The following is a 15,962-nucleotide window of genomic DNA, read 5'->3' as shown; positions in this document are numbered from 1 at the left end:
GGGTCGGTGGGGTCAGAGCGATGGGGTCGGTGGGGTCAGAGCATTGGGGTCGGTGGGGTCAGAGCAGTGGGGTCAGAGCAGTGGGGTCAGAGCAGTGGGGTCAGAGCGATGGGGTCGGTGGGGTCAGAGCGGTGGGGTCAGAGCCATTTGGGCCATAACATTACACATCTAAAAATGTCAACACCGAGATGTGGATAATGGTGTCGACGCCACGGTGTGGATAATGGTGTCGACGCCACGGTGTGGATAATGGCGTCGACGCCACTTTGTGGATAATGGCGTCGACGCCACGGTGTGGATGACGGCGCGGATGACGGCGCCACGGCGCGGATATTGGATATTGCATTGGAGGGATTCAATATGTGACCCGTACGAATGTGTTCCATATATCTGTTATACAGTAGTTGTCAATGGTAGCTGTGTCGGGTGCTATTTTTGCCGATGGCACTTCAAGTAATGCAATATTTCAGTGCCATCTAAATAAATATGGCGTAAATATGACAATGTCCATGGTCTCAGTGATGACCTCCACAATGTCCTTGGTCTCAGTGATGACCTCCACAATGTCCATGGTCTCAGTGATGACCTCCACAATATCCATGGTCTCAGTGATGACCTCCACAATGTCCGTGGTCTCAGTGATGACCTCCACAATCTCCTTGGTCTCAGCGATGACCTCCACAATGTCCTTGGTCTCAGCGATGACCTCCACAATATCCGTGGTCTCAGTGATGACCTCCACAATGTCCATGGTCTCAGTGATGACCTCCACAATGTCCATGGTCTCAGTGATGATGTCCATGGCCTGCACAGCTGCACACAGATAGTGTTCATTACACAATGAAGCTACACAGCAGGCCAGCCACCAGCTAGCTCAATGAGACTCTACACAGCAGACCAGCCACCAGCTAGCTCAATGAGGCTCTACACAGCAGTCCAGCCACCAGCTAGCTCAGTGAGGCTCTACACAGCAGTCCAGCCACCAGCTAGCTCAATGAGACTCTACACAGCAGACCAGCCACTAGCTAGCTCAATGAGGCTCTACACAGCAGTCCAGCCACCAGCTAGCTCAGTGAGGCTCTACACAGCAGACCAGCCACCAGCTAGCTCAATGAGACTCTACACAGCAGGCCAGCCACCAGCTAGCTCAATGAGGCTCTACACAGCAGGCCAGCCACCAGCTAGCTCAATGAGGCTCTACACAGCAGACCAGCCGCCAGCTAGCTCAATGAGGCTCTACACAGCAGACCAGCCGCCAGCTAGCTCAATGAGGCTCTACACAGCAGACCAGCCACCAGCTAGCTCAATGAGGCTCTACACAGCAGGCCAGCCACCAGCTAGCTCAATGAGGCTCTACACAGCAGGCCAGCCACCAGCTAGCTCAATGAGGCTCTACACAGCAGGCCAGCCACCAGCTAGCTCAGTGAGGCTCTACACAGCAGACCAGCCACCAGCTAGCTCAATGAGGCTCTACACAGCAGTCCAGCCACCAGCTAGCTCAGTGAGGCTCTACACAGCAGACCAGCCACCAGCTAGCTCAATGAGGCTCTACACAGCAGTCCAGCCACCAGCTAGCTCAGTGAGGCTCTACACAGCAGACCAGCCACCAGCTAGCTCTGCCATGTTAAGTTTCTATGGCAACGTGCCCTTGCTGAGGAAGAATTGAGGCAGCACAGAGAGAGACTTAGAGCTTTAAGAGCCTGCTTACTTCAGGACCACTCTCAGATCCTTGAGCCTCCCTGGGATACAGGACTATTTTAAGGATAGAAACAGCACGTTCTAATCCCTCCTCGCCACGGTAACCGAGGGAGGAAGAGTTACAGGATGTGTATCTCCTTTCTCCTGAAGTGTACACTCGTTCACTACTTCCCACAAATCTGAAAGCATTTGATTGATTGGTGGAGGCATGGGCTAGCTGGGCTAGCATATTTCTCATACCAGTCCGTTCTCTTTCAAATGCACACTTTGGGAGGTCGGAGAGGTAATTGGGGCATAGCCAGAGTCTCTCTATATAATCATGATGTCCTATATTTTGTTTCATCTAACACTTAGATCAGTAGCGTGCGTATGTGACTTGGGTTCAAAACCTGGGTCTCTTGCGTGCCGCTAAACTAGATTATACTAGCCTGCTGAGCTAAAGCCCAGGTATTAACTTGGGGGGGGGGGGGGGGGCTTAAACAATTCTTCAGGCCTCGGTCGAGGCGACTTGTCATGTGAGCGTGGTTCACCTTGACCGACTCACCTCAATTACACTTTCACTGTCCAGTCCTCCCAAGTTGTTGAGGTAGTTTTGATATTGCAGTGCTTTAAAAGAACCTTGGTTCTTTCTTTCTCTTCCTGTGTTTATTCTGAGTATTGGTTTGCTATGTTGGACGGAGTCACGTTGTGCGTGTCTCTCAAATGGCACCCTATTCCCTATATAGTGCACTACTTTTGACCAGGACCCTATGAGCCGTGATCAAAAGTAGTGCACTAAATGGGAAACAGTGTGCCGTTTGGGACGTGAGACGTTAGAAGGAGAGAGGCCACAAAGCACGTTAGAGAGTATCGCTGATCTCATTCTCAGGAGTAGGAACTCAATTCCCTCGCTTGGTGTTTGTTTACCCAAGTGTTACATGAAATCCTATCAGACTGAGACACAGTGAGACGGTGGCCATACTAAACACTTAGCCAGTGGCCATGCGCTCTGATAGAGATCAGGCCTCCATCCCAAATAGCAGCCTATTCCCTATTCGGCACACTAGTTTTGACCAGATCTCTATAGTCCCTGGTCAAAAGTAGTGCACTACATAGGGAATAGGGTGCCATTTGGGATGTAGACCAGGAGGAGTGCTCAGTTACCTACTGTAAGTCATTGATTTACTCAGCCAGAAAGAGAGCCAGAGATAACTGGACACTGTGGCCCCGTGTGTGTGTGTGTGTGTGTGTGTGTGTGTGTGTGTGTGTGTGTGTGTGTGTGTGTGTGTGTGTGTGTGTGTGTGTGTGTGTGTGTGTGTGTGTGTGTGTGTGTGTGTGTGTGTGTGTGTGTGTGTGTGTGTGTGCACCTCCGTCTATCACATACACACCTGTGCCTAAGCATCAACCTCCGATGGGAATGAACTGTAGTGCAAACCTCCTAGGTCTCACCAGACCAACCAGCAACATCACATGTTTCAATTATTAAATGCATCTTGTTTTCCTGACCTTGTGTGTGTGTGTGTGTGTGTGTGTGTGTGTGTGTGTGCGTCAGCTGGGAGGTCCTGAGGTTCCTGCTGTCTAACCTGCGTTGGTGGATGGAGGAGTATCGTTTTGATGGCTTCAGGTTCGATGGGGTGACGTCCATGATGTACCATCATCATGGTATTGGTAAGGGCTAGGGATTCATATATTCCAGAAAATGTCAATGTTTCCCTCCCAAGGAACATTTAAAAATTCCTTCCTGGGCATCCTAAGATTCCTGTTCAAACTGGAAATGAATTATAGTGCTTTTCATAATCACTTCATATGCTTTACACTAGCAGCAGTGTAGGTTCTGTTATTGTTAAGCAAAAATCCACACACTGATATTGCTCATATCACTTATTCCAGTTTATGCGTCTACCTCTTGGCCTTCGTCAGAGCTTTTTATAAAGAGGCTGACACAACTTGTATAAACATGCCAGAGCAGTGTTTCCAAGCACCTGCGACATTCATCATAGCTGATGTGCTAGTGCTTTTTAAAAAATGTGTTTATTGTTATTTTCACTATGTACAGAGCGTACTTAAAGTCTTTCATACGAAGTGCACTAACAACAGTAGAGTTTTTGGTTTTACATGGTCTATGTATTCAGTGTGGGTTATGGTTATATATTGGTGATGTATTCTGTGTGGGTTATGGTTTACATTGTCTATGTATTCAGTGTGGGTTATGGTTATATATTGGTTATGTATTCAGTGTGGGTTATGGTTATATATTGGTTATGTATTCAGTGTGGGTTATGGTTGTATATTGGTTATGTATTAGTGTGGGTTATGGTTTACATGATCTATGTATTCAGTGTGGGTTATGGTTATATATTGGTTATGTATTCAGTGTGGGTTATGGTTATATATTGGTTATGTATTCAGTGTGGGTTATGGTTTACATTGTCTATGTATTCAGTGTGGGTTATGGTTATATATTGGTTATGTATTCAGTGTGGGTTATGGTTATATATTGGTTATGTATTCAGTGTGGGTTATGGTTTACATTGTCTATGTATTCAGTGTGGGTTATGGTTATATATTGGTTATGTATTCAGTGTGGGTTATGGTTATATATTGGTTATGTATTCAGTGTGGGTTATGGTTGACATTATCTATGTATTCAGTGTGGGTTATGGTTATATATTGGTTATGTATTCAGTGTGGGTTATGGTTATATATTGGTTATATATTCAGTGTGGGTTATGGTTATATATTGGTTATGTATTCAGTGTGGGTTATGGTTATGTATTCAGTGTGGGTTATGGTTATATATTGGTTATGTATTCAGTGTGGGTTATGGTTATATATTGGTTATGTATTCAGTGTGGGTTATGGTTGACATTATCTATTTATTCAGTGTGGGTTATGGTTATATATTGGTTATGTATTCAGTGTGGGTTATGGTTATATATTGGTTATATATTCAGTGTGGGTTATGGTTATATATTGGTTATGTATTCGTGTGGGTTATGGTTGACATTATCTATGTATTCAGTGTGGGTTATGGTTATATATTGGTTATGTATTCATTGTGGGTTATGGTTATATATTGGTTATGTATTCAGTGTGGGTTATGGTTATATATTGGTTATGTATTCAGTGTGGGTTGTGGTTATATATTGGTTATGTATTTAGTGTGGGTTATGGTTATATATTGGTTATGTATTCAGTGTGGGTTGTGGTTATATATTGGTTATGTATTCAGTGTGGGTTATGGTTGACATTATCTATGTATTCAGTGTGGGTTATGGTTATATATTGGTTATGTATTCATTGTGGGTTATGGTTATATATTGGTTATGTATTCAGTGTGGGTTATGGTTGACATTATCTATGTATTCAGTGTGGGTTATGGTTATATATTGGTTATGTATTCATTGTGGGTTATGGTTATATATTGGTTACGTGTCTGTGGGTTATGGTTATGTATTGGTTATGTTTTCAGTGTGGGTTAGGGTTATATATTGGTTATGTATTAGTGTGGGTTATGGTTATGTATTCAGTGTGGGTTATGGTTATATATTGGTTATGTATTCAGTGTGGGTTATGGTTATATATTGGTTATGTATTCAGTGTGGGTTATGGTTATATATTGTCTATGTATTCAGTGTCGGTTATGGTTATATATTGTCTATGTATTCAGTGTGGGTTATGGTTTACATTGTCTATGTATTCAGTGTGGGTTATGGTTATATATTGGTTATGTATTCAGTGTGGGTTATGGTTATTTATTGGTTATGTATTCAGTGTGGGTTATGGTTGACATTATCTATTTATTCAGTGTGGGTTATGGTTATATATTGGTTATGTATTCAGTGTGGGTTATGGTTATATATTTGTTATGTAGTCAGTGTGGGTTATGGTTATATATTGGTTATGTATTCAGTTATATATTGGTTATGTATCAGTTTGGATTATGGTTATATATTGGTTATGTATCCGTGTGGGTTATGGTAATGTAGTCAGTGTGGGTTATGGTTATATATTGGTTATGTATTCAGTTATATATTGGTTATGTATCAGTTTGGATTATGGTTATATATTGGTTATGTATTCAGTGTGGGTTATGGTTATATATTGGTTATGTAATCAGTGTGGGTTATGGTTATATATTGGTTATTTATCAGTGTGGGTTATGGTTATGTATTCAGTGTGGGTTATGGTTATATATTGGTTATGTATTCAGTGTGGGTTATGTTTATATATTGGTTATGTGTCAGTGTGGGTTATAGCTATGTATTTAGTGTGGGTTATGGTTATATATTGGTTATGTATTCAGTGTGTGTTATGGTTATATATTGTATGTATTCAGTGTGGGTAATAGGTACATATTGGCTATGTATCAGTGTGGGTTATGGTTATATATTGGTTATGTATCAGTGTGGGTTATGGTTATATATTGGTTATGTATCAGTGTGGGTTATGGTTATATATTGGTTATGTATTCAGTGTGGGTTATGGTTATATATTGGTTATGTATTCAGTGTGGGTAATAGGTAAATATTGGCTATGTATTCAGTGTGGGTTATGGTTATATGTTGGTTATGTATCAGTGTGGGTTATGGTTATATATTGGTTATGTATCAGTGTGGGTTATGGTTATATATTGGTTATGTATTCAGTGTGGGTTATGGTTATATATTGGTTATGTATTCAGTGTGGGTTATGGTTATATATTGGTTATGTATTCATTGTGGGTTATGGTTATATATTTGTTATGTAGTCAGTGTGGGTTATGGTTATATATTGGTTATGTATTCAGTTATATATTGGTTATGTATCAGTTTGGATTATGGTTATATATTGGTTATGTATCAGTGTGGGTTATGGTAATGTATTCAGTGTGGGTTATGGTTATATATTGGTTACGTGTCAGTGTCGGTTATGGCTATGTATTCAGTGTGGGTTATGGTTATATATTGGTTATGTATTCAGTGTGGGTTATGGTTATATATAGGTTATGTATCAGTGTGGGTTATGGTTATGTATTCAGTGTGGGTTATGGTTATATATTGGTTATGTATTCAGTGTGGGTTATGGTTATGCATTCAGTGTGGGTTATGGTTATATATTGGTTATGTATTCAGTGTGGGTAATGGTTATATATTGATTATGTATTCAGTGTGGGTTATGGTTATATTTTGGTTATGTATCAGTGTGGGTTATGGTTATCTATTGGTTATGTATTCAGTGTGGGTTATGGTTATATATTGGTTATGTATCAGTGTGGGTTATGGTTATATTTTGGTTATGTATTCAGTGTGGGTTAATTTTATATGTTGGTTATGTATTCAGTGTGGGTTATGGTTATATTTTGGTTATGTATTCAGTGGGGGGTAATTTTATATATTGGTTATGTATCAGTGTGGGTTAATTTTATATATTGGTTATGTATCCAGTGTGGGTTATGGTTATGTATCGGTGTGGGTTATGGTTATATATTGGTTATGTATTCAGTGTGGGTTATGGTTATATATTGTTTATGTATCAGTATGGGTTATGGTTATGTATTCAGTGTGGGTTATGGTTATATTTTGGTTATGTATTCAGTGTGGGTTAATTTTATATATTTGTTATGTATTCAGTGTGGGTTAATTTTATATTTTGGTTATGTATCAGTGTGGGTGTTAGTATCAGGTAGTATAATTTCAGGAGACGTATCTAAGTAGAAGCACTTACTGTACCCCTTAACCCCTACACCCTAGCTCTTAGTTTCCTCAGTCCTACACCCTAGCTCCCTAACCCTTACCCCCTACCTGTTAATCCTCACCCCCTAACTCCTACACCCTAGCTCCCTAGGTGATAGCCTTGCTCTTTCTCTGTCCTCAGGCAGTATGTTTTCAGGAGACTACTCAGAGTACTTTGGTCTTCAGGTGGATGAAGATTCCCTGGTCTATCTGATGACAGCTAATCATGTCCTCCACACCCTGTATCCTGACTGCATCACCATCGCAGAGGTAACACTGGTCCTTAGGCCCTAGCCACCCTGTATCCTGACTGCATCACCATCGCAGAGGTAACACTAGTCCTTAGGCCCTAGCCCCCCTGTATCCTGACTGCATCACCATCGCAGAGGTAACACTAGTCCTTAGGCCCTAGCCACCCTGTATCCTGACTGCATCACCATCGCAGAGGTAACACTAGTCCTTAGGCCCTAGCCCCCCTGTATCCTGACTGCATCACCATCGCAGAGGTAACACTAGTCCTTAGGCCCTAGCCCCAAGGCACTTCAATATGTACCAAAATATTTGTTATGTAAAATCAGTATGGCGTTCCTGAAGGTCATGGCCATAATAGTGAGAGGAATTGGTAGTACTAAATCACATCCAGATCTGGGCCCAGGCTATAGCTTCAGACCACACCACAGTGAACAACACTGGCTCTGTAGGACTCTACTAAAACAGCCAAACACATACTTGAGGAGACCTGACTCTACATCCAAACACATACTTGAGGAGACCTGACTCTACATCCAAACACACTGGAGGAGTCCTGACTCTACATCCAAACACACTGGAGGAGTCCTGACTCTACATCCAAACACACTGGAGGAGTCCTGACTCTACATCCAAACACACTGGAGGAGTCCTGACTCTACATCCAAACACACTGGAGGAGTCCTGACTCTACATCCAAACACACTGGAGGAGTCCTGACTCTACATCCAAACACACTGGAGGAGTCCTGACTCTACATCCAAACACACTGGAGGAGTCCTGACTCTACATCCAAACACACTGGAGGAGTCCTGACTCTACATCCAAACACACTGGAGGAGTCCTGACTCTACATCCAAACACACTGGAGGAGTCCTGACTCTACATCCAAACACACTGGAGGAGTCCTGACTCTACATCCAAACACACTGGAGGAGTCCTGACTCTACATCCAAACACACTGGAGGAGTCCTGACTCTACATCCAAACACACTGGAGGAGTCCTGACTCTACATCCAAACACACTGGAGGAGTCCTGACTCTACATCCAAACACACTGACACAATACATTAAATGAGTTGTGGATGACACACCCCCTGGTCATGATTAATTAAATCTCTTATTGTTGTCTCACGTCTTTGATCATCTCTGTAATTAAGCAATAATGTCGTCAGTAAACGGAAGCCGCTGCTTTGTTTTGCCTCTAATTCATTCGATTAAACTGGATATTTCTATTAGTTTTTATAGTATATAGTTTATATTTCCTCTCTGTGTTGTTCTTGGAATAGTTTCAGTGTTTTGAAGTTTTATTAGTCGTATGTACCGCATATACGCATAGTGTAAATCATCTAACTACGTGTTGGCAGGTTCCTTCTCCACAATGCAACAACAATTAGAACTAGTAAAACGTTTGAATTTAATACGAATATAAAGTAAATGGCTCAGTAGAATAGAATAAACATTTTAGCATAAGTATAATACAGGAAGGCACAATTTGTAGTCCAATATGTACACATGTATCAGGGAAAGGGGGGGATTGAGGGGCAAGGGTTTTAATTGAGCATTATAAAAAATATATAATATAGTATATATAATATATAAATTATATTATATTATAAGAGTCTGGTAGCAGCAGTAGGCTGAGAGCAGTTGGTATTGTGTGTGTGGTGGGAGGGGGAGGTGTGTGTGTGTGTGTGTGTGTGTGTGTGTGTGTGTGTGTGTGTGTGTGTGTGTGTGTGTGTGTGTGTGTGTGTGTGTGTGTGTGTGTGTGTGTGTGTGTGTGTGCTCTAAGGTGTGGAGAATCAGAACAGGTGGTCAGTCCAGTTCAGGTGTTCAGCAGTCTGATGGTTTTACATTTTAGTCATTTAGCAGACGCTCTTATCCAGTCTTGTTCATAGAAACTGTCTCTGAGCCTGTTGGTATCAGCCGTCATGCTCCGATACCGTCTGCCCGACTGTAAGGGAGGAAACGGCTCGTGGCTGGTCCTTGATGATGCTACAGGGCCTACCTCAGGCACCGTTTTGAATAGATGTCCTGGATGTCTTCACCACCCATACCAGGCCGTGTTGCAACCGGACAGGAAGCTCAGGAAGGTAGTATTTGGAAAATATGTGTTGCTCATGGAGTAGTATCTGTATGTGTTGGAGTAGTATCAGTATGTGTTGGAGTAGTATCAGTATGTGTTGCTCATGGAGTAGTATCAGTATGTGTTGGAATAGTATCAGTATGTGTTGGAGTAGTATCAGTATGTGTTGGAGTAGTATCAGTATGTGTTGCTCCTGGAGTAGTATCAGTATCAGTATGTGTTGGAGTAGTATCAGTATGTGTTGGAGTAGTATCAGTATGTGTTGCTCATGGAGTAGTATCAGTATGTGTTGGAGTAGTTTCAGTATGTGTTGCTCATGGAGTAGTATCAGTATGTGTTGGAGTAGTCTCAGTATGTGTTGGAGTAGTATCAGTATGTGTTGCTCATGGAGTAGTATCAGTATGTGTTGGAGTAGTTTCAGTATGTGTTGCTCATGGAGTAGTATCAGTATGTGTTGGAGTAGTCTCAGTATGTGTTGGAGTAGTATCAGTATGTGTTGCTCATGGAGTAGTATCAGTATGTGTTGGAGTAGTATCAGTATGTGTTGGAGTAGTATCAGTATGTGTTGGAGTAGTATCAGTATGTGTTGGAGTAGTATCAGTTTCTGTTGCTCATGGAGTAGTATCAGTATGTGTTGGAGTAGTATCAGTTTATGTTGCTCATGGAGTAGTATCAGTTTGTGTTGGAGTAGTATCAGTATGTGTTGCTCATGGAGTAGTATCAGTTTGTGTTGGAGTAGTATCAGTTTGTGTTGGAGTGGTATCAGTATGTGTTGCTCATGGAGTAGTATCAGTATGGGTTGGAGAAGTATCAGTATGTGTTGGAGTAGTATCAGTATGTGTTGCTCCTGGAGGAGTATCAGTATGTGTTGGAGTAGTATCAGTATTTGTTGCTCATGGAGTAGTCTCAGTATGTGTTGGAGTAGTATCAGTATGTGTTGCTCATGGAGTAGTCTCAGTATGTGTTGGAGTAGTATCAGTATTTGTTGCTCATGGAGTAGTCTCAGTATGTGTTGGAGTAGTATCAGTATGTGTTGGAGTAGTCTCAGTATGTGTTGCTCATGGAGTAGTATCAGTATGCTTTGTAGTAGTATCAGTATGTGTTGCTCATGGAGTAGTCTCAGTATGTTTTGTTCATGGAGTAGTCTCAGTATGTTTTGCTCATGGAGTAGTATCAGTATGTGTTGCTCATGGAGAAGTATCAGTTTGTGTTGCTCATGGAGTAGTCTCAGTATGTGTTGGAGTAGTATCAGTATGCTTTGGAGTAGTATCAGTATGTTGCTCATGGAGTAGTATCAGTTTGTGTTGCTCATGGAGTAGTATCAGTTTGTGTTGGAGTAGTATCAGTATGTGTTGCTCATGGAGTAGTATCAGTTTGTGTTGGAGTAGTATCAGTATGTGTTGCTCATGGAGTAGTATCAGTTTGTGTTGGAGTAGTATCAGTATGTGTTGCTCATGGAGTAGTATCAGTTTGTGTTGGAGTAGTATCAGTTTGTGTTGGAGTGGTATCAGTATGTGTTGCTCCTGGAGTAGTCTTAGTATGTGTTGGAGTAGTATCAGTATGTGTTGGAGTAGTATCGGTTTCTGTTGCTCATGGAGTAGTCTTAGTATGTGTTGGAGTAGTATCAGTATGTGTTGCTCATGGAGTAGTATCAGTATGGGTTGCTCATGGAGTAGTATCAGTATGTGTTGCTCATGGAGTAGTATCAGTAAGTGTTGCTCATGGAGTAGTATCAGTAGTGATGTAAACTGTGTCATAGTGCAGCTTGTGCTGATTTCAAATACTGGACATTTGTGCTCATCAATGTTTCCCAATGTGGACACACACGCTAGAGTCCTGCATCAGGTCAGATACCTACGGTCCCCGCGGTTGACCAACAAAATAATCAGCTGGTGGACTGAAAACATTCTTTCAACTCGCGGGGCGGCTCGCGGATCAGAATTGAGTTATTGCTGGTCGTAAACATTTTAAATCAAGATAATAAAAAATACAATCCCAGGAATCGTGCTGAATTGTGTTGCAAATTCCTTACTGGCTAAGTGAGTGGTGAGGCGAACATAGCCTAGGCTACCAGCCACGCAACGAGAGAGTGGAGCAGGGAACTGTCCATTAGTAGCCTATTTGTGTGGTGCTGAAACATTCCTTATTTGTCCATGCACGTGCAGAGTCTACGTTCCCTTTCCATCACGCGTACAATACGTTGCCAAGTCCATTTTCCCTGACTCCTAGCTCACGCGAAAATGGCTAACGTAACAGGAGAAATCATCAGAAAGGTTAAGATGGTGAAATACACCATCGTGGGAAACAGGTGCTGAGTAAAAGGGACACACTCGGGTTTGGAAGGATTTTGGATTCATTGTAGACAAGGAGGACAACAACATCCTTGTCCACAATACACAGCCTTCAAAAGTGCAATCAGGTATTTGTTTACGATAATGAACTTAATTAATACATCAATTATTCAGGCTTTCGAATGGTAAACATTTTGAATATCCCAATGGACTATAAATGTAGCCTATTTGTTTTGCAACCTATAGCCCATTCGATTCTGGGCATTTAAACTATTTGATTATCTGAACCGTATTGAATGTATTGTTTTGTTATAGGCTCTCCATTAGGTAAGAATAAGGCTATTTTAGAAAGCTATTTTTCAAAGTGATTTGAGTTGCAAATGTGCCGCATTGCGTTTTGAAAAAAACTAGATTAGTGTATCGTTCTTAAATCATGACATGGTTTCATTTTAATGTTGAATAGACATGAAGACGAGTTAGTTAGTGTAGAGAATGGGAATAGACGAGTTAGTGTAGAGAATGGGAATAGACGAGTTAGTTAATGTAGAGAATGGGAATAGACGAGTTAGTGTAGAGAATGGGAATAGACGAGTTAGTTAATGTAGAGAATGGGAATAGACGAGTTAGTTAATGTAGAGAATGGGAATAGACGAGTTAGTTAATGTAGAGAATGGGAACAGACGAGTTAGTTAATGTAGAGAATGGGAATAGACGAGTTAGTTAATGTAGAGAATGGGAATAGACGAGTTAGTGTAGAGAATGGGAATAGACGAGTTAGTTAATGTAGAGAATGGGAACAGACGAGTTAGTTAATGTAGAGAATGGGAACAGACGAGTTAGTTAATGTAGAGAATGGGAACAGACGAGTTAGTTAATGTAGAGAATGGGAATAGACGAGTTAGTTAATGTAGAGAATGGGAACAGACGAGTTAGTTAATGTAGAGAATGGGAACAGACGAGTTAGTTAATGTAGAGAATGGGAACAGACGAGTTAGTTAATGTAGAGAATGGGAACAGACGAGTTAGTTAATGTAGAGAATGGGAACAGACGAGTTAGTTAATGTAGAGAATGGGAACAGACGAGTTAGTTAATGTAGAGAATGGGAACAGACGAGTTAGTTAATGTAGAGAATGGGAATAGACGAGTTAGTTAATGTAGAGAATGGGAATAGACGAGTTAGTTAATGTAGAGAATGGGAATAGACGAGTTAGTTAATGTAGAGAATGGGAACAGACGAGTTAGTTAATGTAGAGAATGGGAACAGACGAGTTAGTTAATGTAGAGAATGGGAACAGACGAGTTAGTTAATGTAGAGAATGGGAATAGACGAGTTAGTTAATGTAGAGAATGGGAATAGACGAGTTAGTTAATGTAGAGCATGGGAACAGACGAGTTAGTTAATGTAGAGAATGGGAATAGACGAGTTAGTTAATGTAGAGAATGGGAATAGACGAGTTAGTTAATGTAGAGAATGGGAACAGACGAGTTAGTTAATGTAGAGAATGGGAACAGACGAGTTAGTTAATGTAGAGAATGGGAACAGACGAGTTAGTTAATGTAGAGAATGGGAACAGACGAGTTAGTTAATGTAGAGAATGGGAACAGACGAGTTAGTTAATGTAGAGAATGGGAACAGACGAGTTAGTTAATGTAGAGAATGGGAACAGACGAGTTAGTTAATGTAGAGAATGGGAATAGACGAGTTAGTTAATGTAGAGAATGGGAATAGACGAGTTAGTTAATGTAGAGAATGGGAATAGACGAGTTAGTTAATGTAGAGAATGGGAACAGACGAGTTAGTTAATGTAGAGAATGGGAACAGACGAGTTAGTTAATGTAGAGAATGGGAACAGACGAGTTAGTTAATGTAGAGAATGGGAATAGACGAGTTAGTTAATGTAGAGAATGGGAATAGACGAGTTAGTTAATGTAGAGCATGGGAACAGACGAGTTAGTTAATGTAGAGAATGGGAATAGACGAGTTAGTTAATGTAGAGAATGGGAACAGACGAGTTAGTTAATGTAGAGAATGGGAACAGACGAGTTAGTTAATGTAGAGAATGGGAATAGACGAGTTAGTTAATGTAGAGAATGGGAACAGACGAGTTAGTTAATGTAGAGAATGGGAACAGACGAGTTAGTTAATGTAGAGAATGGGAACAGACGAGTTAGTTAATGTAGAGAATGGGAATAGACGAGTTAGTTAATGTAGAGAATGGGAACAGACGAGTTAGTTAATGTAGAGAATGGGAATAGACGAGTTAGTTAATGTAGAGAATGGGAACAGACGAGTTAGTTAATGTAGAGAATGGGAACAGACGAGTTAGTTAATGTAGAGAATGGGAATAGACGAGTTAGTTAATGTAGAGAATGGGAACAGACGAGTTAGTTAATGTAGAGAATGGGAACAGACGAGTTAGTTAATGTAGAGAATGGGAATAGACGAGTTAGTTAATGTAGAGAATGGGAACAGACGAGTTAGTTAATGTAGAGAATGGGAACAGACGAGTTAGTTAATGTAGAGAATGGGAACAGACGAGTTAGTTAATGTAGAGAATGGGAACAGACGAGTTAGTTAATGTAGAGAATGGGAATAGACGAGTTAGTTAATGTAGAGAATGGGAATAGACGAGTTAGTTAATGTAGAGAATGGGAACAGACGAGTTAGTTAATGTACAGAATGGGAATAGACGAGTTAGTTAATGTAGAGAATGGGAACAGACGAGTTAGTTAATGTAGAGAATGGGAATAGACGAGTTAGTTAATGTAGAGAATGGGAACAGACGAGTTAGTTAATGTAGAGAATGGGAATAGACGAGTTAGTTAATGTAGAGAATGGGAAGAGACGAGTTAGTTAATGTACAGAATGGGAATAGACGAGTTAGTTAATGTACAGAATGGGAATAGACGAGTTAGTTAATGTACAGAATGGGAATAGACGAGTTAGTTAATGTAGAGAATGGGAATAGTATTCGATAACCATAGACTTCCAGTCATTCCTCTAACGCTACTTAACATTGGCTCGCAAACCTAACTCTCTAATTTCCTTCATACTGGACACAGAGACATACAAATGTTATCCACTAGTTCATCTGACTCTGGGGAAATAAATAAAGGGCCTCATTGCCAAAAGTCTGAAGTATCCCTTTAAAGACGACTTCTCTGGAGTCATAACAACAATTGATGTTATTTTGTAGGTCACGATTCGGCTCATGGAACAATTCTATGCAGGTGGGTTGAGGAGAAACATCTGTCCTGATATCGGATATCGGGTAGGGCACGGAATTGATGTGGCCGACGCGGGGCAGGTGTGGCTCCGAAACCATACCCGTGCAGGACTCAAGGGCGCACAGATACACACACACACACACACACACACACACACACACACACACTCACTCACTCACTCACTCACTCACTCACTCACTCACTCACTCACTCACTCACTCACTCACTCACTCACTCACTCACTCACTCACTCACTCACTCACTCTTCTGTTTCTCGTTGTGTCTCCTCTAGGACGTATCAGGGATGCCAGCTGTGTGCCGGGCCGTGTCAGAGGGAGGGTTGGGCTTCGACTACCGTCTGGCCATGGCCATTCCAGATAAATGGATCCAGGTGAGATTCTCTCTACTCCCCATCTGATAATGTATTAACACACCCTCCTATTTTCATACGTGACTGACTGGGTTTGAACCTAGTCTCCTGCGATCCACAAAACGGTCTTAAACTGGGTTTAAACAATAGTCCAGCTCTGATACATCAAGAGTTTTTTTCGCCTGCAGTTGATAGCGGTGTGATTCTCGGAAAGAAAGGCATCCGACCAAGCAGTCAGATTCCCCCGAACTCTAATTTGCCTATAAGTGACGGTACTTTAGTCCCGCATATCAGTAATGTAAACCACCTTGACCATGCTATGTTATAGCCTAGGCATTATCCTTGT

General features: G+C 41.4%; 1 protein-coding gene across 1 annotated transcript in view; it reads left to right on the top strand.

The window, feature by feature from the left end:
• The first annotated feature begins 2,989 nt into the window (after window positions 1–2,989).
• The window catches only part of LOC120038132 (1,4-alpha-glucan-branching enzyme-like), a 56,788-nt gene continuing 43,815 nt past the window's right edge, over window positions 2,990–15,962 (top strand). The window contains exons 1-3 of the mRNA XM_038984027.1: window positions 2,990–3,345; window positions 7,534–7,661; window positions 15,539–15,637. Coding sequence (XP_038839955.1) covers window positions 3,273–3,345; window positions 7,534–7,661; window positions 15,539–15,637 — 300 coding nt within the window. The 5' untranslated portion in view covers window positions 2,990–3,272. The remainder of the gene's footprint in view (window positions 3,346–7,533; window positions 7,662–15,538; window positions 15,638–15,962) is intronic.

The sequence above is a fragment of the Salvelinus namaycush genome, unplaced genomic scaffold (genome assembly GCF_016432855.1).
Source record: "Salvelinus namaycush isolate Seneca unplaced genomic scaffold, SaNama_1.0 Scaffold209, whole genome shotgun sequence".
In the NCBI taxonomy this organism is placed as follows: Eukaryota; Metazoa; Chordata; class Actinopteri; order Salmoniformes; family Salmonidae; genus Salvelinus; species Salvelinus namaycush.
This window is presented reverse-complemented; position numbering and strand designations above follow the sequence as displayed.